Source organism: Coregonus lavaretus (genome assembly GCF_964263955.1).
Source record: "Coregonus lavaretus genome assembly, chromosome: 20".
In the NCBI taxonomy this organism is placed as follows: Eukaryota; Metazoa; Chordata; class Actinopteri; order Salmoniformes; family Salmonidae; genus Coregonus; species Coregonus lavaretus.
The window spans coordinates 18600538-18624116 of NC_140007.1; the positions used below are offsets into that span (position 1 = coordinate 18600538).

At 45.7% G+C, this 23579-nt stretch overlaps 1 protein-coding gene across 1 annotated transcript in view; it reads left to right on the top strand.

Moving 5' to 3' along the window:
* The window catches only part of LOC311147633 (sterile alpha motif domain-containing protein 11-like), a gene marked incomplete at its 5' end in the record, with an annotated part of 20709 nt that extends 6921 nt beyond the window's left edge, over positions 1–13788 (top strand). The window contains 6 exons of the mRNA XM_084184364.1: positions 7363–7478; positions 7885–7963; positions 8107–8873; positions 12160–12290; positions 12744–12854; positions 13379–13788. Coding sequence (XP_084040490.1) covers positions 7363–7478; positions 7885–7963; positions 8107–8873; positions 12160–12290; positions 12744–12854; positions 13379–13636 — 1462 coding nt within the window. The 3' untranslated portion in view covers positions 13637–13788. The remainder of the gene's footprint in view (positions 1–7362; positions 7479–7884; positions 7964–8106; positions 8874–12159; positions 12291–12743; positions 12855–13378) is intronic.
* Between the last annotated feature and the right edge of the window lie 9791 nt (positions 13789–23579).

The following is a 23579-nucleotide window of genomic DNA, read 5'->3' on the forward strand; positions in this document are numbered from 1 at the left end:
TGTGTATCCATGTGTGTAGCTTATACGTTTGTTTGTTTGTGTGTGTGTGTGTGTGTATGCATGTGTGTAGCCTCTATGTATGTTTGTGTGTGTGTGTGTGGGTATACACATGTGTGTATATACGGCTGAACTAGGGTCCCACAAAAAATCATTGCTGCAACCCTCTCCTCCCCCTCCTCCTCCTCCTCCTCCTCCTCTTCCCCTCCTTCTTCCCCCCCCTTCACCGGCGCTGGCCGCTGTGCCTCCCAAACAAAGCCAGGGGCAGCGGGAGTGGGCGGGTAATTGCTTGTCGATTATTTATGTGGCACGGGGAGAGGCGGGCGATCGATAATGGGCTGGCAGGGCGGCGTCAGGAGGGCGCAGGGGAAGTGTGTGTGTGTGTGGGGGGGGGGGGGGCAGTGGAGGAGAGTTAAGCAGGAAACGAAGCGGCCCAAGGAAGGGTGTGTGTGTGTGTGTCTGTGGGAGGGAGGTGGGGGTTGTACGGATTCTATTTCCAAGCCTAGCGTCCTATGTGTGTGTATTTGTGCCATGTGTGTGTGTGCGTGTGTGTTTGAAGACTGTGTATGTGAGTGCATGCAATAATGTGCATAGACTGTGTGTGTGTGTGTGTGTGTGTGTGTGTGTGTGTGTGTGTGTGTGTGTGTCTGTGTCAGTGTGTCTGTGTGTGTGTGTGTGGCCCAGCAGTGCAGTGTAGCTGTGGTCAGTGAGCCGCAGCAGTTCTCCGCCGGCATAGAGAGTAATTAACCACACAGGGCCGGGGGATGTTAACTAGCCCTCTGCACTTCTCTAACTCCCTTTCATTGACATTGTTAAAGGACATGAGATGTGTGGGCTGCCCTTGCCCCCATAAAACATTGCCCACCAAGGTCTGAGAGAGAGGGAGGGAGGTAGGGATTGAGCGGGGGAGAGGGAGAGAGAGAGAGAGAGAGAGAGAGAGAGAGAGAAAGAGAGGAGAGAGAGGGCAGAGAGGGAGGAATATAGAAGGGGAGAGAGGGAGGAGAGAGAGAAAGAGGAGGGGAGACCAAAGCCATCCCTCTAGGCATCTCACCTTTCCATCGACCCCCCATCATTGATTATCTGAGGTCCATTAGGGTCCATTGTTAAAAACAAATCATTAGGCGGGTCGATAGACTTAGAGCCTGGCTTTCCCATTTGTCCAAAATGGCACCATATTCCCTATATAGTGCACTACTTTTTACCAGAGCCCCTATGGGAATAAGCTGCCATTTGAGATGCAGATTTAGACTTGCTATCTGCAGGGCAATTCCCAGTGTTTGGCATGGGTGGAGACACTAGAGAGATAGGGGTCTGCATGGGGAGAGGAGAAGGAGAGGAGAGAGAGATGGTGATATAGAAAGGTAGAGGGAGAGAGATGTGATATAGAAAGGTAGAGGGAGAGAGATGGTGATATAGAAAGGTAGAGGGTGAGAGATGGTGATATAGAAAGGTAGAGGGAGAGAGATGTGATATAGAAAGGTAGAGGGAGAGAGATGGTGATATAGAAAGGTAGAGGGAGAGAGATGGTGATATAGAAAGGTAGAGGGAGAGAGATGGTGATATAGAAAGGTAGAGGGTGAGAGATGGTGATATAGAAAGGTAGAGGGAGAGAGATGGTGATATAGAAAGGTAGAGGGAGAGAGAGGGTGATATAGAAAGGTAGAGGGAGAGAGATATGATATAGAAAGGTAGAGGGAGAGAGATGGTGATATAGAAAGGTAGAGGGAGAGAGATGTGATATAGAAAGGTAGAGGGAGAGAGATGGTGATATAGAAAGGTAGAGGGAGAGAGATGGTGATATAGAAAGGTAGAGGGAGAGAGAGGGTGAAATAGAAAGGGAGAGAGATGTGATATAGAAAGGTAGAGGGAGAGAGATGGTGATATAGAAAGGTAGAGGGAGAGAGCGGGTGATATAGAAAGGGAGAGGGAGAGAGAGGGTGATATAGAAAGGTAGAGGGAGAGAGATGTGATATAGAAAGGTAGAGGGAGAGAGATGGTGATATAGAAAGGTAGAGGGTGAGAGAGGGTGATATAGAAAGGTAGAGGGAGAGAGATGTGATATAGAAAGGTAGAGGGAGAGAGATGGTGATATAGAAAGGTAGAGGGAGAGAGCGGGTGATATAGAAAGGTAGAGGGAGAGAGAGGGTGATATAGAAAGGTAGAGGGAGAGAGATGTGATATAGAAAGATAGAGGGAGAGAGATGGTGATATAGAAAGGTAGAGGGAGAGAGAGGGTGAAATAGAAAGGGAGAGAGATGTGATATAGAAAGGTAGAGGGATAAATATGTGATATAGAAAGGTAGAGGGATATAAATGTGATATAGAAAGGTAGAGGGATAAATATGTGATATAGAAAGGTAGAGGGATATAAATGGTGATATAGAAAGGGAGAGAGGAAAAGAAGAGAACGATGAGGTTGAGGAAGATACGGGGGGGGACAGGGAAAAGAGGACAGGAGAAAGGCAATAGGATAGAAACCAGAGATTGGGAAAGAGATAGAAAGAGAGAAGGAAAGAAAGAGAGAAAGAGAGAAGGAGAAAGAGAAGGAGCAAGATGGCGGGAGAAAGAGAGAGGATCAGAGAGAGAGAGTGAGAGTTAGAGAAGCAGGGAGAGAAACAGAGAGAGGGAGAAGGAGTGAAAGAGAGGGGAAGCCTCATCCATTTTAATGAGCTTCCTGTGTAAATGTGTTTCCGTGGAGCGAGAGCCGAAGGCGGCCGCGCGGTGCTCCTAATCCCCCCACGCTCCCGTCATTAAGGACAGCCCTGTCACATACACACACACACACACACACATGCGTACACACACACACACACACATGCACACAGTATTCAGCCATTTACTATTAAACACACTAATATGCACACAGGCACAGGCACACGCACACACACACATACTGTCCCGCTGTGGGAAGGGGCCGCTGTCGCCACTCTGACAGGTCGTCACACATGAGTGAATTCCCAAGGAGCCCCTGGCCTCTCTGCAGGCAAGAGAGAGAAAGAGAGAGAAAGAGAGAGAGAGAGAGAAAGAGAGAGGGTGGGGAGAGAGAGAGAGAGGGTGGGGAGAGAGAGAGAGAGAGAGAGAGAGAGAGAGGGTGGGGAGAGAGAGAGAGGGGAGAGAGAGAGAGAGAGAGAGAGAGAGAGAGAGAGAGAGAGAGAGAGAGAGAGCAGAGACAGAGAGAGAGAGAGAGAGAGAGAGAGAGCGAGATGGGGGCTTGGGATGTTACTAGTGCTAGCTAGAGAGAGAGAGACACACATTGAAGAGAGAGACATTGCTTAATGTAATATTGTGTTCTGTGACTGTGAAAGTGTGTGCAAAATGCTGTATTATTGTGTTGTTAAATGTTTGTAAAAATATATAAACATTTAAAGGGTTTTCAGTAGGTAATACACTGAGTGTACAAAACATTATGAATGCCTGCTCTTTCCATGACATAGACTGACCAGGTGAATCCAGGTGAAAGATATGATCCCTTATTGATGTCACTTGTTAAATCCACTTCAATCAGTGTACATGAAGGGGAGGAGACAGGTTAAATAATCATTTTTAAGCCTTGAGACAATTGAGACATGGATTGTGTATGTGTGCCATTAAGAGGGTGAATGGGCAAGACAAAATATTTAAGTGCCTTTGAACAAGGTACGGTAGTAGGTGGCAGGCGCACCAGTTTGTGTCAAGAACTGCAACGATGCTGGGATCACGCTCAACAGTTTCCCGTTTGTATCAAGAATGGTCCACCACCCAAAAGACATCCAGCCAGTGCAACTCAATATTAGGAAGGTTTTCTTAATATTTTGTACACTCAGTGTATATATTGTTGATAAAATAAGGAAAATATGTTTATGGTTGGTTATATGGGAGCTTGTAACGCACTTAACTGAATGCACAGTAAACTACACACAGGCAGAGGAAACTGGTTAATACACTATGTATACACAAGTATGTGGACACCCCTTCAAATTAGTGGATTCGGCTATTTCAGCCACACCCGTTGCTGACAGGTGTACAAAACCGAGCACACAGCCATGCAATCTCCATAGACAAACATTTGCAGTAGAATGGCCTTACTGAAAAACTCAGTGACTTTCAACGTGGCACCGTCATAGGATGCCTGCTTTCCAACAAGTCCGTTTGTCAAATTCCTTCCCTGGTAGAACTGCCCTGGTCAACTGTAAGTGCTGTTATTGTGAAGTGGAAACATCTAGAAGTAACAACGGCTCAGCCGCGAAGTGGTAGGCCACACAAGCTCACAGAGCGGTACCGCAGAGTGCTGAAGCGCGTAGAGCAGGGATCTTCAATTCCGGTCCTGGAGGGCCGAAACACTTCTGTTTTTTATTTCTACCTGGTAGTTAATTGCACTCACCTGGTGTCCCAGGTCTGAATTAGCCCCTGATTAGAAGGAGAGGATGAAAAACAGAGGTGTTTCGGCCCTCCAGGACCGGAATTGAAGAACCCTGGCGTAGAGCGTCTCTCTTCTGTTGCAACACTCACTACTGAGTTCCAAACTGCCTCTGGAAGCAACGTCAGCACAAGAACTGTTCGTTGGGAGCTTCATGAAATGGGTTTCCATGGCTGAGCAGCCACACACAAGCCTAAGATCACCATGCGCAATGTCAAACATTGGCTGCAGTGGTGTAAATCTCGCCGCCATTGGACTCTGGAGCAGTAGAAACGCGTTCTCTGGAGTGATGAATCACGCTTCACCATCTGGCAGTCCGACGAATCTGGGTTTGGCGGATGACAGGAGAACGCTACCTGCCCCAATGCATAGTGCCAACTGTAAAGTTTGGTGGAGAAGGAATAATGGTCTGGGGCTGTTTTCATGATTCGGGCTAGGCCCCTTAGTTCCAGTGAAGAGAAATCTTAACGCTACAGCATACAATGACATTCTAGAAAATTCTGTGCTTTCAACTTTTTGGCAACAGTTTGGGGAAGGCCCTTTCCTATTTCAGCATGACTATGTCCCCGTGCACAAAGCGAGGTCCATACAGAAATGGTTTGTCGAGATCGGTGTGGAAGAACTTGACTGTCTTGCACAGAGCCCTGACCCCAACCCCATCGAACACCTTTGGGATGAATTGGAACGCTGACTGCAAGCCAGGCCTAATTGCCGAACATCAGTGCCCGACGTCACTAATGCTCTTGTGGCTGAATGGAAGCAAGTCCCCGCAGAAATGTTCCAACATCTAGTAGAAAGCCTTCACAGAAGAGTGGAGGCTGTTATAGCAGCAAAGGGGGGACCAACTCCATATTAATGACCATGATTTTGGAATGAGATATCCGACGAGCAGGTGTCCACATACTTTTGGCAATGTAGTGTCGCTGCCTCCTTCCCCCCAAATTGCTTCCTATAGAAGAAGAGAGAGCACGTCTGGCTCCCTCCCTCTCTCCCCCACCCTTCTCCCTCTGTCTCTCTCCCTCCCTCAGTCTCTCCCCCTTTCCTTCCCGCACTGTGATTAGGCCTAATTATGCTGTAGCAGACGCCTGGTGGCCTCAGTCATGCAGCTTTAATTGACCGTTATTCATCTGCGGGCTAGCACTAGGCTAGGCTAGGCGACGCAGAGAGGGGGTGAGGCATACAGGGGCCCTAGCCTACTGTAGCCGTAGCACAGCGGCGCGGCCCAGGCTAATTGCTAGCCCCGAGGGATTAGGCCAGGTGATTACACACTGGGCGGTGTAATTACATAAGCAGCGGCGGGGCCTCGGCTAGCGGGCCCCGGGGTCACACGGCCCCGGCCCTTCTCCAAGATTAATTGGAGCTGCCACCAGAGTGCGAGGCACCGCCGGAGAGAGCGGTCATACGATTAGCATTAACATTTTAGCGGCCGGGCCGCCGATCAATAAATGGTTCTCACCCCCACCACCTCGCTGTTTCTCTCTTTCCATCTCTCTCTCCTCTCTCTCCCCGTCCCCGTCTCTCTCTCTGCTGTATGTGTAAGGACAGAGCCATGCAGGTGCTAGTTGATTTAACACAAATATTCCAAACCAATAGCTGTGGTCCCATGCAAATATTTTACAGTTTACATTTTAGTCATTTAGCAGACGCTCTTATCCAGAGCGACTTACAGTTAGTGAGCGCATACATTTTTATTTATTTATTTCCTGTGGGAATCAAACCCACAACCCTGGCGTTGCAAGCGCCATGCTCTACCAACTGAGCTACACGGGGCCCCTAAATATATGAGTGTAATTTGGTATTCACCATCATGATGTCCTTGTGTGTGCTGCATATCAGTCCCATCTCCAAAGCAGCAAACTGATGATATTTGGCCCAATTGCACATGATTGAGAGAGAGAGAAAATGTGTGTGTATGTAGGAAAAGGCCTAAATGGTTTTGCCAGAAGACACATAGACAATCAACAGATCACCACACACCCCCCGTACCCAGTGACACTTCCACATGCTCCCCGAAAACACACCAAGCTGAAGAACAGATGATTATGTCTCTTCTTCTCCACCCCTTCACCAACCGCTCATTTTTCCTCTTACATCAAATTCCCCTGTCTCCCCTGCCCCTTTGGGACGATTGACAGAGCAGGGAGAGAAAGAGAGAGAGGAGGAGAGAAAGAAAGAGAGAGAGAGGAGCTTTTGTTTGCTCAGAATGAGGACAAAAGGAGAAGCACATAATAGAGAGCCCTTTTCATAAATAGGGTTTGCAGGACACGGCCGCCTTTTCCATCGCTCAATACGGCCCGGAGAGGGAGAGAGAGGGAGAAGGGATGAAAAAAAGAGAGAAGAGAGGAGGATTAGTGTTAATTAGAAGGTCCTTCAGCCTGTGGCCCCGGTCGAGACGCGGGGGCCGCCCCAGCTGTCGGAGCCTGACACACTCCTATTGTGTAGTCAGCCCTCATTATGTGTATGTGTGAGTGTGTGTATCTGTGCGTGTGTGTGTAAGGGTGAGTATGCATGTGTGTGAGTATGCATGTGTGTGCGTGCGGGTGTGTGTGCGTGTGTGTGGTTGAGGAGGAGGGGAAGGGAGTGAAGCTAAACTCCAGGGTACAAACATGGCCAGCGCCAGTCACCAAAACACACCACAAACCTGGTCCTGGAGATCCACTGTAGTAGATACAGGCTTTCACCTTAAACCAGTTTTATACTCAGTGCTTTCTAATATACTGTATAGTACTCTTACGAAACCAACTAGCCAGCCTACGAATAAGTCTACTCTCGCTATTTCTCAGGGTTCTAGGCCTGACAAACTGTTCCATAACCTGCATGAATGTGTGCATTTAACGTGAAAGTAATAGCAGAGTATTCCAATGAAAAAATCCATGTCAGTTATGGTCCAATTTGTTTAATGGTTTGTAGCTTTTACTGTTCATTTCTGTTGGTTTAAATGTGGTGTGTTTTTGATTGTGTGTCCGCAGGGAGATGTCCCATCCTCCGCCTCTGCTGTCCACCCAGAATGCCCCTCACATCGCATTGGGACCCCACCTGCGGCCCCCCTTCCTGGGCATGCCCTCTGCCCTGTGCCAGGCCCCTGGTAAATCAGATGCTAACATTAGCAGGCTAACTACAGAAATGAATATGGGGCCTACACCTAATGGTAAATTAGATGCTAATGCTAGCAGGCTAACCACAGAAATGAATATAGGGCCTGCACTTATTAATGGTGAGTTAGATGCTAATGCAAACCAGAACCAGAATTGGCTTATGGTAGACACTAGCTGTATTCCCACCAAAATTGGGAAATGTGAACATTTTCTACGGAAGTATTGATTAAGAATCATGAATCAATCCTAATGTTGTTTTTTGTTGGTTCTTTGTGAGGCATTGATATTACACAGGGGGTCTATGTCATTGCATTTGAATACTCCATGTACACTGTATGTAAGAAATCTCTTAATATGTGTGCTTATCAATGTGGGATTTCTGTGTGTTTTCCTCAGGCTATGGTTTCCTCCAGCCTGCCCAAGCTGAGATGTTTGCCCGGCAACAGGAAATGCTTCGGAAGCAGAACTTGGCCAGGTTTGTCATTGTCTTCTAGTGTCGTGATGCGTGTGTATGTGTGGCTGTCAGTGTTGTGATGTTAATGCTGTAGTAGTGTGTGTTTGTATAGCATGTGTATGGTACCACCAGCACTAACCTCTCTCCTCTATGTCCGGTCCCAGGTTGGAGATGTCAGCAGAGCTGCTCAGACACAAGGAGCTGGAGAATCTCCACAGGCAGCAGCAGCAGCGTGCGTTGGGGGGTTCTGACCCCCTGGGCCTACCCCACAGCCTCCCTCCGGACCACCCCGCCCTGCGCAGCCTCCACCACCTGCCCGAGGGCCACCCACTCCATGAGGAGCTCAGCCGACGCCAAAACGCCATGCTGGTGCTCCGACACACCAACACCCCCATGCTCTCCCTCAACCACCAGGGGCTCTCGGGGGCCACAATGCCCAAAGATGCCCAGGGACAAGGCTCTGGGGCTGGGGCCGGATTCAGGAAGGGGGGCTCCCGGAAAGGCCCCCAGCAGCCCAGGGGGGGAGAGCACCAAGAGAGGGAGGGCCGAGGGAGGGACGGAGATGCAGACGGGCAGGATGAAGAAATTAAGGACTCGGATAGTGAGACGGAGATGGGGGAGGATAGGCATGAGGGCTCGGGTGCCAAGGCAAACGACTGGCACGGGCTTCACAGGGACAGGGGGAAAGAGAGCAGCGGGAAGGGGGGGTGTGATGGTGCCAAAGAGGCGGGCGAGGGCTCGGGTCAGCTTAGTGCCCCCTGTAGCTCGGCGGGCGCAGATTCACCACCCAGTCATCACCTCTTCACCCCGGGGCTGGGCAAGAGCGATGTAAAGTACCACTTTCCACCTGGCGCCATGCCCCCTCTGCCAGGGCTCTACGGCCAGTCGCTGCCCTTTGGATTCCCCTACACAAGCCCCTACTTCCACACTGGTGAGTAACACATGCACATGCATGGGCATACACATGCATCATAACATCCTCACCAATCAACTGTATGATACTTAAAAGTCACTCCAACCGCAACCTGTGAATGCTATTTGGCTAGCCATGCTACCAGACAATCTCAACGGGCGTTAGCATGCTAACTAACAACTGCTGCATCCGAGAGAAGTGTTATGCAACGATAACATTACATATACATTTTTAGTCCAAATAGCATAAGTGGTCTTGTTGTGGTGCTACGAAGCAGGGATGCGTTCAGTTTGGTTCAACGTTTGCTACATTGCGCGAAGGTTTGTTATGAACAACATGTTTCCCCAGTCATTTTCGAACGGTCCTTTAGAAGTCAAGGTTGCTTGCTAAATAGCTATTAGGATTGCATACCAGATGAAAAGTAGTGCCACAGTCTGTTTGCAGCCTACCAATGCGGCCTATGAAATCAGAAGAAATACCGGTAGATGCGCTTGTTCTTGGTCGGGTTTGAGCTGTTTACATGCCGGTCCACAGAGAAAAAGAGGTTGGGAACCCCTTTAAGGGGACTTCCCTCTTGTGTAGTACTGTCCCTCCGGAGGACATTTGAATTCACCGTAGCTTAAACTTGCAAATACACACAGAATTTAACCTTGACATTAGAGCATCTCTTTTTAGGTTAATTAGAAACCTGGTTTTAGTTACCTGTGTATAATGACTGTCATTAAATAAAGACATTTGAACGTTTGAAAACACAGACTGTGGTGAGTGTGGTGAAAGGAGTCAGGCGCAGGAGAGTAATTTACGAATACAAAGTTTATTCCTTTGTTGACACACAAATGCGCTCCAATAGCGATCAACAAAACAGGCACAGGGGAAACAAACATCCCTGGCAATTACACTGTAACGGAATCCAATAATACATAGTCCCCTGTAGCTCAGTTGGAAGAGCATGGCGCTTTCAACGCCAGGGTTGTGGGTTCGTTTCCCACGGGGGGCCAGTATGAAAATGTATTCACTCACTAACTGTAAGTCGCTCTGGATAAGAGTGTCTGCTAAAATTTTAATGTAAATGCACAGGGGGGAAATCTACCCTGGCAACACAATGTTATTTTATTTATACCAGGTAAGCCAGTTGAGAACAAGTTCTCATTTACAACTGCGACCTGGCCAAGATAAAGCAAAGCAGTGCGATAAAAACAACAACACAGAGTTACATATGGGGTAAAACAAAACATAAAGTCAAAAATACAACAGAAAATATATATATACAGTGTGTGCAAATGTAGCAAGTTATGGAGGTAAGGCAATAAATAGGCTATAGTGCAAAATAATTACAATTAGTATTAACACTGGAATGATAGATGTGCAAGAGATGATGTGCAAATAGAGATACTGGGGTGCAAATGAGCAAAATAAATAACAATATAGGGATGAGGTAGTTAGGTGGGTTAATTTCAGATGGGCTGTGTACAGGTGCAGTGATCGGTAAGGTGCTCTGACAACTGATGCTTAAAGTTAGTGAGGGAGATAAGAGTCTCCAGCTTCAGAGATTTTTGCAATTCGTTCCAGTCATTGGCAGCAGAGAACCGGAAGGAATGGCGGCCAAAGGAGGTGTTGGCTTTGGGGATGACCAGTGAGATATACCTGCTGGAGCGCATACTACGGGTGGGTGTTGCTATGGTGACCAATGAGCTAAGATAAGGCAGGGATTTGCCTAGCAGTGATTTATAGATGGCCTGGAGCCAGTGGGTTTGGCGACTAATATGTAGTGAGGACCAGCCAACAAGAGCGTACAGGCCACAGTGGTGTGTAGTGTATGGGGCTTTGGAGACAAAACGGATGGCACTGTGATAGACTACATCCAATTTGCTGAGTAGAGTGTTGGAGGCTATTTTGTAAATGACATCGCCGAAGTCAAGGATCGGTAGGATAGTCAGTTTTACGAGGGCATGTTTGGCAGCATGAGTGAAGGAGGCTTTGTTGCGAAATAGGAAGCCAATTCTAGATTTAACTTTGGATTGGAGATTCTTAATGTGAGTCTGGAAGGAGAGAATCACAGTCTAACCAGACACCTAGGTATTTGTAGTTGTCCACATACTCTAGGTCAGACCCGTCGAGAGTAGTGATTCTAGTCGGGTGGGCAGGTGCCAGCAGCGTTCGATTGAAGAGCATGCATTTAGTTTTACTAGTGTTTAAGAGCAGTTGGAGGCTACTGAAGGAGTGTTGTATGGCATTGAAGCTCGTTTGGAGGTTTGTTAACACAGTGTCCAGTGAAGGGCCAGATGTATACAAAATGGTGTCGTCTGCGTAGAGGTGGATCTGAGAGTCACCAGCAGCAAGAGCGACATCATTGATATACACAGAGAAAAGAGTCGGCCCAAGAATTGAACCCTGTGGCACCCCCATAGTTATGAGTAGCTCCACCGAGCTACATACTCTCACAATTAACAATCACCCACAAGGACAAGGGGGCAGAGGGAAAACTTATACACAGACTAATTAGGGGACAGGTACCAGGTGTGTGTGATTGACAAGACGAGACATGTGATGATGATTGGGGCGGCAGTGGTTAGTAAGCCGGTGACGACGAACGCCGAAGCCTGCCCGAACAAGGAGGGGAAGCAGCCTCGGCCGAAGTCGTGACACAGACAGAAACTGCTTAGGGAACCAGAGGCAAAATGGCCAGGTTCACAGTGGGGGCCAACACACGCACCCGCACAAACACACACACTCTCTCACATACATGCACGCACACTTGAACACACTAACACACACTCTCACATGAAAGAAATGAGCGTGGAGACCTCCCTCTGGAAGGGGCCCTGCCACTGACCCCTATACACACAGGGTTATCACCACAACCATGTGGAGGGAGAGGGGGAGGGGCACAACAACAGTGAGAAACAGCAAACACGGATGAAGTACACTTTTAAACATGAGATGAGATAAAGAATCACATTCTTAAATGCAATAAAATATCATGTCTATTCACGTAATTGCCGAACAACCACAAGGACAAAGAGAGAGTCAGAGAGAGAGAGAAAAAGTGTGTTCGTGAAAGAGAATTAGACATTGAGAAAGAAAGGGAGAAGCGCTCTTGGGTATATGCTAGCTGTTTGTCAAGGTCTGTCCTGGGTAATGTTCATTAGGCACCAAACGGAACAAAACTGACTGAAACAAGGCGATAACTACCTGAACATGCCCAATAGGGAACGCTCGTTTTCATTGTCCATTGCAAAACGTTTTGCTACGGTGTGCCCTTAGAATAAGACTTGGTGATTTACAACCCCTCTTCCTCACCCAGGCGGTATGGGAGGTCTGTTAATGGACAGCGAGGATTCTGCGGCGCCCCCGGTGGAGGACATAAGCAAGTGGAGTGTGGAGGAGGTGTGTGGTTTTGTGGGAGGCCTGGCCGGCTGTGCAGAGTACACCCAGGTAAGGACCAGACCAGGAATCTGGTTTATCCACACTTTCAACCAGAGAGAGAGAGAGACAGGGGGAGAGAGGGGACAGGAGCGGGCTGGTGGAAGAGTAGGGTAGAGTATATTTTATTGTCACCTCAATCAGAAGTTTTACTACTAGTTGATTCTATAGCTATAACACCACTGTTATCTCTCACAGCACCAAAGCCCGCTCAATGTTATACACACTCATACTCACACACGTCACTGTTGGAAATGAGAGTGGTGTGAGTGTTGGTGCAAGCTCTGTGAGCATGTGTGTATGAGTGTGGGTTTGTGTGTGTGTATGAATTCATAAGTGTGTGTGTATGTATATGAGTGCTGGTGTGTGTATGAGTGCGTGAGTGTGTGATTGCATGTTTGTGTGTGTGTGCATGTGTGTGTGTCTGTCTGGGCTCTGGCTGAAGTGGCTGTGTCTCTCCTGAAGGTGTTTCGGGAGCAGGCCATCGACGGAGAGACACTCCCGCTGCTCACAGAGGAGCACCTGCTCAACACCATGGGACTGAAGCTGGGCCCCGCGCTCAAGATACGCTCACAGGTACACACCACTGAATGGCAACACACTGCAGAAGTGTGTGGTGTGTGTGCAGCCCCAAAGTCCAAATGTGTTTGTATGTGTAGACTGTTCTTGTGTGAGTAAACCTCAAGTGTGTGAGTGTATGTGTGTGTGTGTGTGTGTGTGTGTGTGTGTGTGTGTGTGTGTGTGTGTGTGTGTGTGTGTGTGTGTGTGAGTGCTGGAAGCTAGTAGTGTATCCTAGAGTTAGCCAAAGCAGATAGATAGCGTAGCCCCTAAAAGTGAGTCCTATTGTCAGGCATACCGTACCATAGCCCTTACCCCGCTCCTCTCTCTCAGGCTGGTGGTACAGTAGAACACTAGGTTGCATTCCAAATGGTACCATCTTCCCTACATAGTGCACTACTTTTGGGCTACTACATCCTATGGGCTCTGGTAATAAGTAGGGCACAATATAAGGAATAGGGTGCCATTTGCGACACGGCCTGTGACATGGTGAGCTGAGCGGCTCTAACTTCGGCATGTGGCATTCGCTCTCTCCCTCTCAGGTGGCGCGGCGCGTTGGCAGAATCTTCTGCATGACCAGCTTCCCGCTGGCGCTCCCGGTGCCGCCATCTGCCCTGCGCCCCCCGGACAGGGACCCCCTGCTGTCCGACACCCCTCTGGCGGTCCCACTGCGACCCCCCTCCGTCGCCAGCAGCAGCTCTTCTCCCTACAGTGTCCCTCCGCCCCCGTGTCACTCCTCCCCCAAGCAGGAGAACGGCTCCGCATCAGGGGTCTACGAGGGGGCCAAGACCCCCTCCTAGGACCCAACTGGCTGCACAGGCAACCTGGACTGTAGAGGAGGAGGAGGGGTGTAGAGAGGGTACAGAGAAACCCCTTGTAACATACATTGAATTGTCCCCATTTCCTCCCCCTTTGGGCATATATCTCCCTTTGGGTTTGGGGAGTAAACTGTAAAAAACAACAACAACAACAACTAAAGAAAATGAACTAAACAGACTAATCAAAGCAGCCCAATCAACATCAAGTTCCACTGTGGCTGTAGCCGAGCAGAATCCAAAGACATGACTGACAGTGGGCTGGAGGGAGAGACGTCATGAAGCAACAGAGGGAGAGAGAGAAAGAGGGAACGAGAAAGAGAGGGAGGGTGCAGACAGCTGGTCTCAGTCAGATTGCCAAAAAAAAGAGCGAAGCCCCACAACTACGACATTCTTCTGAGTGAGACAGACAGACACTACCGGAAACTATTCCTTCCTGGGCTGAAAGAAGCCTCTCTCTCTCTCTCTCTCTCTCTCTCTCTCTCTCTCTCTCTCTCTCTCTGTCTGCTCCCCCAACACACCCGGCGGCGCCCAGCACTTAAAAGAGAGACGCCTCTTCCCTCTTTTCTCTCGCTCCCTTTTCTCCCCACTCCCAGTCTCAGGAGCGCAAACAGCTCAGAGGAACTGAGAATTCTGGAGGCTGGAGCGAAAGGTCTCCAAACCCCCCTCATTATTGCAACTATGCATTCCACTGTCCAAAACCAAAGATGACCGGATGTGTGGAATCGGGACGATATTTCATGTTTGTTTCTGGTGTTTTTTTTTGTGTTTTTTTGCTTTGTGGGAAAAATGAGTAGTCTTAGGGAGGTGTGGTACATAAAGGAGAACAGTGGGCCAGGTACCATATAACTGTCTTTAAGAGACAAGGGGGACTCTTTATAAGGTGACGCAGGTACACACCACAGTGCTGTGCCCATAAGCCAACAGTCTACGCTGAGTTCTTTCTCTGACACGCCCTGATAAAAAGGGCGAAATGTTACTGATATGGGACAGTGACGAAACGGTGGCGTTGGCTCGTAGAGCTAATGTCATCGTATAATCCTGTTAACTACTGTGGGAGATGCAAACACGCCGAATTGTACAGAATCATGCTTATGATGGAAATAAAGTTACATACGTGTTACTTTTTTGGGGGGTTCATTAAATGTAGTTGCACGAATAACGCTTTCTTTATGACTGAACAAAATGTGACTCGCTAACTTTTGGTGGTACTTTTGTTCCAAACTTTTTTGTTGGCCGTTTTATTTTCTCCAAATTGTATATTATTAAAAGAAAGCACCAATCTTGAATGCTACTTCAGCAGATAAATATGAGGATATAATATTTATTAGGACTTTTGATGTACAGTGCCTTCAGAAAGTATTCACACCCTTACTTTTTCAACATTTTGTTGTGTTACAGCCTGAATTTAAAATTGATTAAATTGAGATTTTGTGTCACTGATCTACACACAATACCCCACAATGTCAAAGTGGAATTATGTTTACAAATTCATTAAAAATGAAAAGCTGAAATGTCGAGCCAATAAGTATTCAACCCTTTTGTTATGGCAACCCAAAATAAGTTCAGGAGTAAAAATGTGCTTAAGTCACATAATAAGTTGCATGGACTGTGCAATAATAGTGTTTAACATTATTTTTAAATGACTACCCCCAGGGCCGTAACCAGTTGTTGTTTTATCAATTTAAATTATATTTGGAGAACAGCAATAACAAACAAAAATGACCCCAGCCAATATCAACTTGACGACTGTAAGTTCATTCACCTCAGTCGATCTACAAACACATAGCCTATTAGCTATACAATTGTTATGTCATACCCCTGAAAGGGGAGAAATATGAGACATTATTCACACTGACACGTAGCAGCAGTGACGAAACAAAAACATTTGACATTTTTAAAACTGTATTGTTTGCATTTTGAGTGCATTTTAATGTAGGCCTATAGGGAATCTAAAAAATTTCTCAGGGTACCCCACCACTGTACTAACCTCTGCTTGCTTTCTTTATCTCTCGGTCTCCTCTGCTTCCTCCTGCATGCATTGCAGCCTGCCTTAGCCTCACCACTGAGCACCACATCACTGTCTGTCTCAGTAGCCTACTCTCTGTAAAGCAAAGTTATTATGAGAACTTAGTAGTGTATTTTTTACTCCTGCTGAGGTAGGCTCCGTTTAACATTGGCTTCTTACTTCATTCTTCTAGCTGGCTTAGTAATACTAGCCAAAGCCCTTCAACGTCACTTGAATAGAAGTCTCTGCCGGCAGCCAACTACCTGACTGACTGACATATCTATAATCGACTATTTACCAGTTGTGCACTCATTCTCCAAGAGTCAGTTTTTGTTTGTTTGGGGGATGTCTGTAGACATAGCAGGAGTCGAGGGACAGTTTTAAAATGCCCTTTTGTCCAGCATCTCGCAAACACACTGTCAGCAGCATCTCTGACTCTCTAGTTGCCTACTTGAGCCGACTGCGAGCTGGGGTAGTTCGTTTCAGGTCCCCCTAAAAGGCAAATCAGGGGGACACAAGAGAACATAACGAACAAATCACTGTTCATGATTCCACTCATTTGCAAAGAGGCTGTCGCGATTAGAATTGTCAGATCAAGAATATAAGCGTTCTGAGCTTTGATCAATGCAATAATTACATTTTGAGCCGTAACTGATTTTCTTTATTGAGTACAAAATATATTTTTGTTATAATCTTTTTTAAATTACAGAGGTCTGGACCTCATATGTAGTTACGGCCATGACTACCCCATCTCTGTCACAGGAGGTTGGTGGCACCTTAATTGGGGAGAATGGGCTTGTGGTAATGACTGATACATCAAACACATGGTTTCCAGGTGTTTGATGCCATTCCATTTGCGCTGTTCCGGCCATTATTATGAGCCGTTCTCCCCTCAGCAGCCTCCTGTGATCTCTGTACCCCACACATACAATTATTTTACATTTTAGTCATTTAGCAGACGCTCTTATCCAGAGCGACTTACAGTTTAGTGAGTGCATACATTTATCATACTGGCCCCCCGTGGGAATCGAACCCACAACCATGGCGTTGCGAGCGCCATGCTCTACCAACTGAGCTACAGGAGTCCTGTAAGGTCCCTCAATCGAGCAGTGAATTTCAAGCACAGATTAAACCACAAAGACCAGGGAGGTTTTCCAATGGTTCACAAAGAAGGGCACCTATTGGTAGATGGGTAAAAAAGCAAATGGGGGAGGGGGGTACTAAGCTAGCATATGGAATGTTTTAAGATGGTCATACCATGGATAATTTGGCTATTTTATTTTGAATTTTAGGACCCCTTTAGGTCAACTTTTTTTTTTCTTCATTATTTGATCAAATATTGAATTTGGCCTTTACTACTATAGCCCATAGACACGCATTGAATAACACATTCATAAATGGCAAAAAATACAGACTTTTTTTTTATAACAAGGAATAAGGTTTGAAGTGTCTGTCCTATATCTAGGAAATATAATAAAGCTCAGGAAATATATACTGAACAAAAATATAAATGCAACATGTAAAGTTTTGGTCCCATGTTTCATGAGCTGAAATAAAAGATCCCGGAAATGTTCCATAAGCACAATAATCTTATTTCTCTCAAATTTTGTGCAGAAATGTGTTTACATCCGTGTTAGTGAGCATTTCACCTTTGCCAAGATAATCCATCCGCCTGACAGGTGTGGCATATCATGAAGCTGATTAAACAGCATGATCATTACACAGGTGCACCTTGTGCTGTGGACAATAAAATAAAATAATACAAAATACAAAATAAAATAAAAGGCCACTCTAAAATGTGCACTTTTGTCACACAACACAATGCTTCAGATGTCGCAAGATGAGGAAGCATACATTTAGCAGGAATGTCCACCAGAGCTGTTGCCAGAGAATTGAATGTTCATTTCTCTACTATAAGCTGCCTCCAACGCAGTTTTAGAGAATTTGGCAGTATGTCCAACCGGCCTCAACTGCAGACAACATGTAACCACGACAGCCCAGGACCTCCACATCCGGCTTCTTCATCTGTGTCTCATGGTCTGACAAACACTGCTATAGCTCGGCAACCTTCACCGCAGATGCGGGGCCCATTAAAAAACCTGATATCTCTAGCTAGAACTGACAGATTTTTATGGGGATTTTTTATTATGTTACTTATAGTAGACTCTTAAGGATTAAATATCCCTTTGAGCATGGTGAAGTTATTAATTTAACTTTAGATGGTGTATCAATACACCCAGTCACTACAAAGATACAGGCACCCTTCCTAACTCAGTTGCCGGAGAGGAAAGAAATTGCTCAGGGATTTTACTATTAGGCCAATGGTGATTTTAAAACAGTTAAAGAGTTTAATGGTTGTGATAGGAGATACAGTTGAAGTCGGAAGTTTACATACACCTTAGCCAAATACATTTAAACTCAGTTTTTCACAATTCCTGACATTTAATCCTAGTTAAAAGTCCCTGTTTTAGGTCAGTTAGGATTACCACTTTATTTTAAGAATGTGAAATGTCAGAATAATAGTAGAGAGAATGATTTATTTCAGCTTTTATTTCTTTCATCACATTCCCAATGGGTCAGAAGTTTACATACACTCAATTAGTATTTGGTAGCATTGCCTTTAAATTGTTTAACTTGGGTCAAACATTTCGGGTAGCCTTGCACAAGCTTCCCACAATAAGTTGGGTGAATTTTGGCCCATTTGTCCTGACAGAGCTGGTGTAACTGAGTCAGGTTTGTAGGCCTCCTTGCTCGCACACACTTTTTCAGTTCTTCCTACTAATTTTCTATAGGATTGAGGTCAGGGCTTTGTGATGGCCACTCCAATACCTTGACTTTGTTGTCCTTAAGCCATTTTGCCACAACTTTGGAAGTATGCTTGGGGTCATTGTCCATTTGGAAGACCCATTTGCGACCAAGCTTTAACTTCCTGACTGATGTCTTGAGATGTTGCTTCAATATCCACTTAATTTTCCTTCCTCATGATGCCATCTATTTTGTGAAGTGCACCAGTCCCTCCTGCAGCAAAGCACCCCCACAGCATGATGCTGCCACCCCCGTGCTTCACGGTTGGGATGGTGTTATACGGCTTGCAAGCCCCCCCTTTTTCCTCCAAACATAACGATGGTCATTATGGCCAAACAGTTCTATTTTTGTTTCATCAGACCAGAGGACATTTCTCCAAAAAGTAAGATCTTTGTCCCCATGTGCAGTTGCAAACCGTAGTCTGGCCTTTTTTATGGCGGTTTTGGAGCAGTGACTTCTTCATTGCTGAGCGGCCTTTCAGGTTGTCGATATAAGACTGGTTTTACTGTGGATAAAGATACTTTTGTACCTGTTTCCTCCAGCATCTTCACAAGGTCCTTTGCTGTTGTTCTGGGATTGATTTGCACTTTTCGCACCAAAGTACGTTCATCTCTAGGAGACAGAAAGCGTCTCCTTCCTGAGCGGTATGACGGCTGCGTGGTCCCATGGTGTTTATACTTGCGTACTATTGTCTGTACAGATGAACGTAGTACCTTCAGGCGTTTGGAAATTGCTCCCAAGGATGAACCAGACTTGTGGGGGTCTACAATTTTTTTTGACTGATTTATTTTCATGATGTCAAGCAAGATGCACTGAGTTTGAAGGTAGGCCTCGAAATACATCCACAGGTACACCTTCAATTGACTCAAATGATGTCAATTAGCCTATCAGAAGCTTCTAAAGCCATGACATCATTTTCTGGAATTTTCCAAGCTGCTTAAAGGCACAGTCAATTTAGTGTATGTAAACTTCTGACCCACTGGAATTGTGTCATGCACAACGTAGATGTCCTAACCGACTTGCCAAAACTATAGTTAGTTAACAAGAAATTTGTTCAGTGGTTGAAAAACAAGTTTTAATGACTCCAACCTAAGTGTATGTAAACTTCCGACTTCAACTGTAACTGAGGATGGATTAACAACATTATAGTTACTCCACAATACTAACATAAATGACAAAGTGAAAAGAAGGAAGCCTGTACAGAATATAAATATTCCAAAATATGCATCCTATTTGCAATAAGTCACTACAGTAATACTGCAAAAACATGTAGCAACGAAATTAACTTTTTGTCCTGAATACAAAGCGTTATGTTTGGGGCAAATCCAACACAACACATCAGTGAATATCACTCATATTTTCAAGCATGGTGGTGGCTGCATCATGTTATGGGTATGCTTGTCATCGGCATGGGAGTTTCTTTTGGGAGGGATAAAAATAAACGGAATAGAGCTAAGCACAGGCAAAATCCTAGTGGAAAACTTGATTCAGTCTGCTTTCCAACAGACACTGGGAGATAAATTCACCTTTCAGCAGGACAATTACCTAAAACACAAGGACAAATATACACTGGAGTTGCTTGCCAAAAAACCATTGAATGTTCCTGAGTGGCCTAGTTACAGTTTTGACTTAAATCTATGGCAAGACTTGAAAATGGCTGTCTAGCAGTGATCAACAACCAACTTGACAGAGCTTGAATAATTTTTAAGAATAATGTGCAAATATTCCACAGTCCAGGTGTGCAAAGCTCTTAGAGACTTGCCAAAGTGATTCTAACATGTATTGACTCAGGGGGTTGAATACTTACACTATATATACAAAAGTATGTGGACACCCCTTCAAATGAGTGGATTCGGCTATTTCAGCCACACCCGTTGCTGACAAGTGTATAAAATAGAGCACACAGCCATGCAATCTCCATAGACAAACATTGGCAGTAGAATGGCCTTACTGAAGAGCTCAGTGACTTTCAATGTGGCACCGTCATAGGATGCCATCTTTCCAACAAGTCAGTTCGTCAAATTACTGCCCTGCTAGAGCTGCCCCGGTGGTAGGTGATAGGCCACACAAGCTCACAGAACGGGACCGCCGAGTGCTGAAGCCCTTAGCGCATAAAAATCGTATTTCCTCGGTTGCAACACTCACTACCGAGTTCCAAACTACTTCTGGAAGCAACGTCAGCATAAGAACTGTTCGTCGGCAGCTTCATGAAATCGGTTTCCATGGCCAAGCAACCACACACAAACCTAAGATCACCATGCGCAATGCCAAGCGTCGGCTGGAGTGGTGTAAAGCTCGCCGCCATTGGACTGGGTTTGGTGGATGCCAGGAGAACGCTACCTTCCCCAATACATTGTGGCAACTGTAAAGTTTGGTGGAGGAGGAATAATGGTCTGGGGCGGTTTTTCATGGTTCAGGCTAGGCCCCTTAGTTCCAGTGAAGTGAAATCTTAACGCTACAGCATACAATTACATTCTAGACGATTCTGTGCTTCCAACTGTGTGGCAACAGTTTGGGGAAGGCCCTTACCTGTATCAGCATGACAATGCCCCCGTGCACAAAGCGAGGTCCGTACAGAAATGGTTTGTTGAAATCAGTGTGGAAGAACTTGATTGGCCTGAACAGAGCCCTGACCTCAACCCCATCGAACACCTTTGGGATGAATTGGAACGCCGACTGCGAGCCAGGCCTAATCGCCCAACATCAATGCCCAACCTCACTAATGCTCTTGTGGCTGAATGGTAGCAAGTCCCTGCACTAATGTTCCAACATCTACTGTAAAGCTTTCCCAAAAGAGTGGAGGCTGTTATACAGTAGCAGCAAAGGGGGACCAACTCCATATTAATGCCCATGACTTTGGAATGAAATGTTCGACGAGCAGGTGTCCACATACATATGGTCATGTATTGTATCTAATCAAGATATATTAGCGTTTTATTTTCCACATACACTACCAGTCAAAGGTTTGGACACACCTACTCATTCAAGGGTTTGTCTTTATTTGTACTATTTTTTACATTGTAGAATAATAGTGAAGACATCAAAACTATGAAATAACACACATGGAATCATATAGTAACTAAAAAAAGTGTTAAACAAATACCTATCTTGTCACAACACAACTGATTGGCTCAAACGCATTAAGAAGGAAATAAATTCCACAAATTAACTTTTAAGAAGGCACACCTGTTAATTGAAATGCATTCCAGGTGACTACCTCATGAAGCTGGTTGAGAGAATGCCAAGAGTGCGCAAAGCTGTCATCAAGGCAAAGGGTGGCTAGTTTGAAGAATCTCAAATATAAAATATATTTTGATTTGTTTAACACTTTTTTGGTTACTACATGATTCCATATGTGTTATTTAATAGTTTTGATGTCTTCACTATTATTCTACTATGTAGAAAATAGTACAAATTAAGAAAAACCCTGGAATAAGTAGGTGTGTCCAAACTTTTGACTGGTACTGTATGTATATATTTTTTTATTGATTTATTCTTCCACAATCGATTATTTTGTGTAGATCGTTGACCATAAAAAAATAAAATTAATCCATTTAAAATCACACTTTGTAACACAACAAAATGTGGAAAAAGTCAAGGGGTGTGAATACTTTCTGAAGGCACTGTAGTTACACTGAACAAAAATATAAACGCAACACGCAACAGAAAACCAGTCAGTATCTGTATGACCACCATTTGCCTCATGCAGCATTACACATCTCCTTCTCATAGAGTTGATCAGGCTGTTGATTGTGGCATTGGAATGTCCCACTCCTCTTCAATGGCTGTGCAAAGTTGCTGGATATTGGCGGGAACTGGAACACGATGTCAAACACATCGATCCAGAGCATCCCAAACATGCTCAATGGGTGACATGTCTGGTGAGTATGCAGGCTATGGAAGAACTGGGACAATTTCAGCTTACAGGAATTGTGTACAGATCCTTGCAACATGGGGTTGTGCATTATCATGCTGAAACATGAGGTGATTGCAGCGGATGAATGGCACGATAAATGGGCCACAGGATCTCGTCACGGTGTCTCTGTGCATTAAAATTGCCATTGATAAAATACAATTGTGTTTGTTGTCTGTAGCTTATGCCTGCCCATACCATAACCCCATCGCCACCATAGGGCTCTTTGTTCACAATTTGACAAGCCGCTCACCCACACGACGCCATACACGCTGTCTGCCATCTGCCCGGTACAGTTGAAACCGGGATTCATCCATGAAGAGCACACTTGTCAGTGGCCATCGAAGATGAGCATTTGCCCACTGAAGCCGGTTACGACGTCGAACTTCAGTCAGGTCAAGACGCTGGTGAGGACGACGAGTACGCAGATGAGCTTCCCTGAGACGGTTTCGGACAGTTTGTAAAGAAATTATTCGGTTGTGCAAACTCACAGTTTCATCAGCTGACAGGGTGGCTGGTCTAAGACAATCCCGAAGGTCAAGAAGCTGGATGTGGAGGTCCTGGGATGTTGTCGTTACACGTGGTCTGCGTTTGAGGCCGGTTGGACGTACTGCCAAATTCTCTAAAACTGCGTTGGAGGCGGCTTATGGTAGAAAAAATACATTTAAATTCTCTGGCAATAGTTCTGGTGGACATTCCTGCAGTCAGCATGGCAATTGCACGCTCCCTCAAAGCTTGAGGCATCTGTGGCATTGTGTTGTGTGACAAAACTGCACATTTTAGAGTGGCCTTTTATTGTCCCCATCACCTGTGTAATGATCATGCTGTTTAATCAGCTTCTTGATATGCCACACCTGTCAGTTGGATGGATTATCTTGGCAAAGGAGAAATGCTCACTAACAGGGATGTAAACAAATTTGTGCAAAACATTTGAGAGAAATAAGCTTTTTGTGCATATGGAACATCTCAGGGGTCTTTTATTTCAGCTCATTAAACACTTTACACGTTGCGTTTATATTTTTATTCAGTGTAGATAAACAGGATATGACACTTAGTCCTCGCAATGGATCCCAAAGAACATCACTTTGTTTTCTCTTGGTCGAGGGAAGAGGCACAAAGTACTTTATAATGCAAATCTTAGAATGTGTTATGGATTTTTTTTTACTATGTGTAAGCAATTCATTAAAATGGTCTAGATTTCC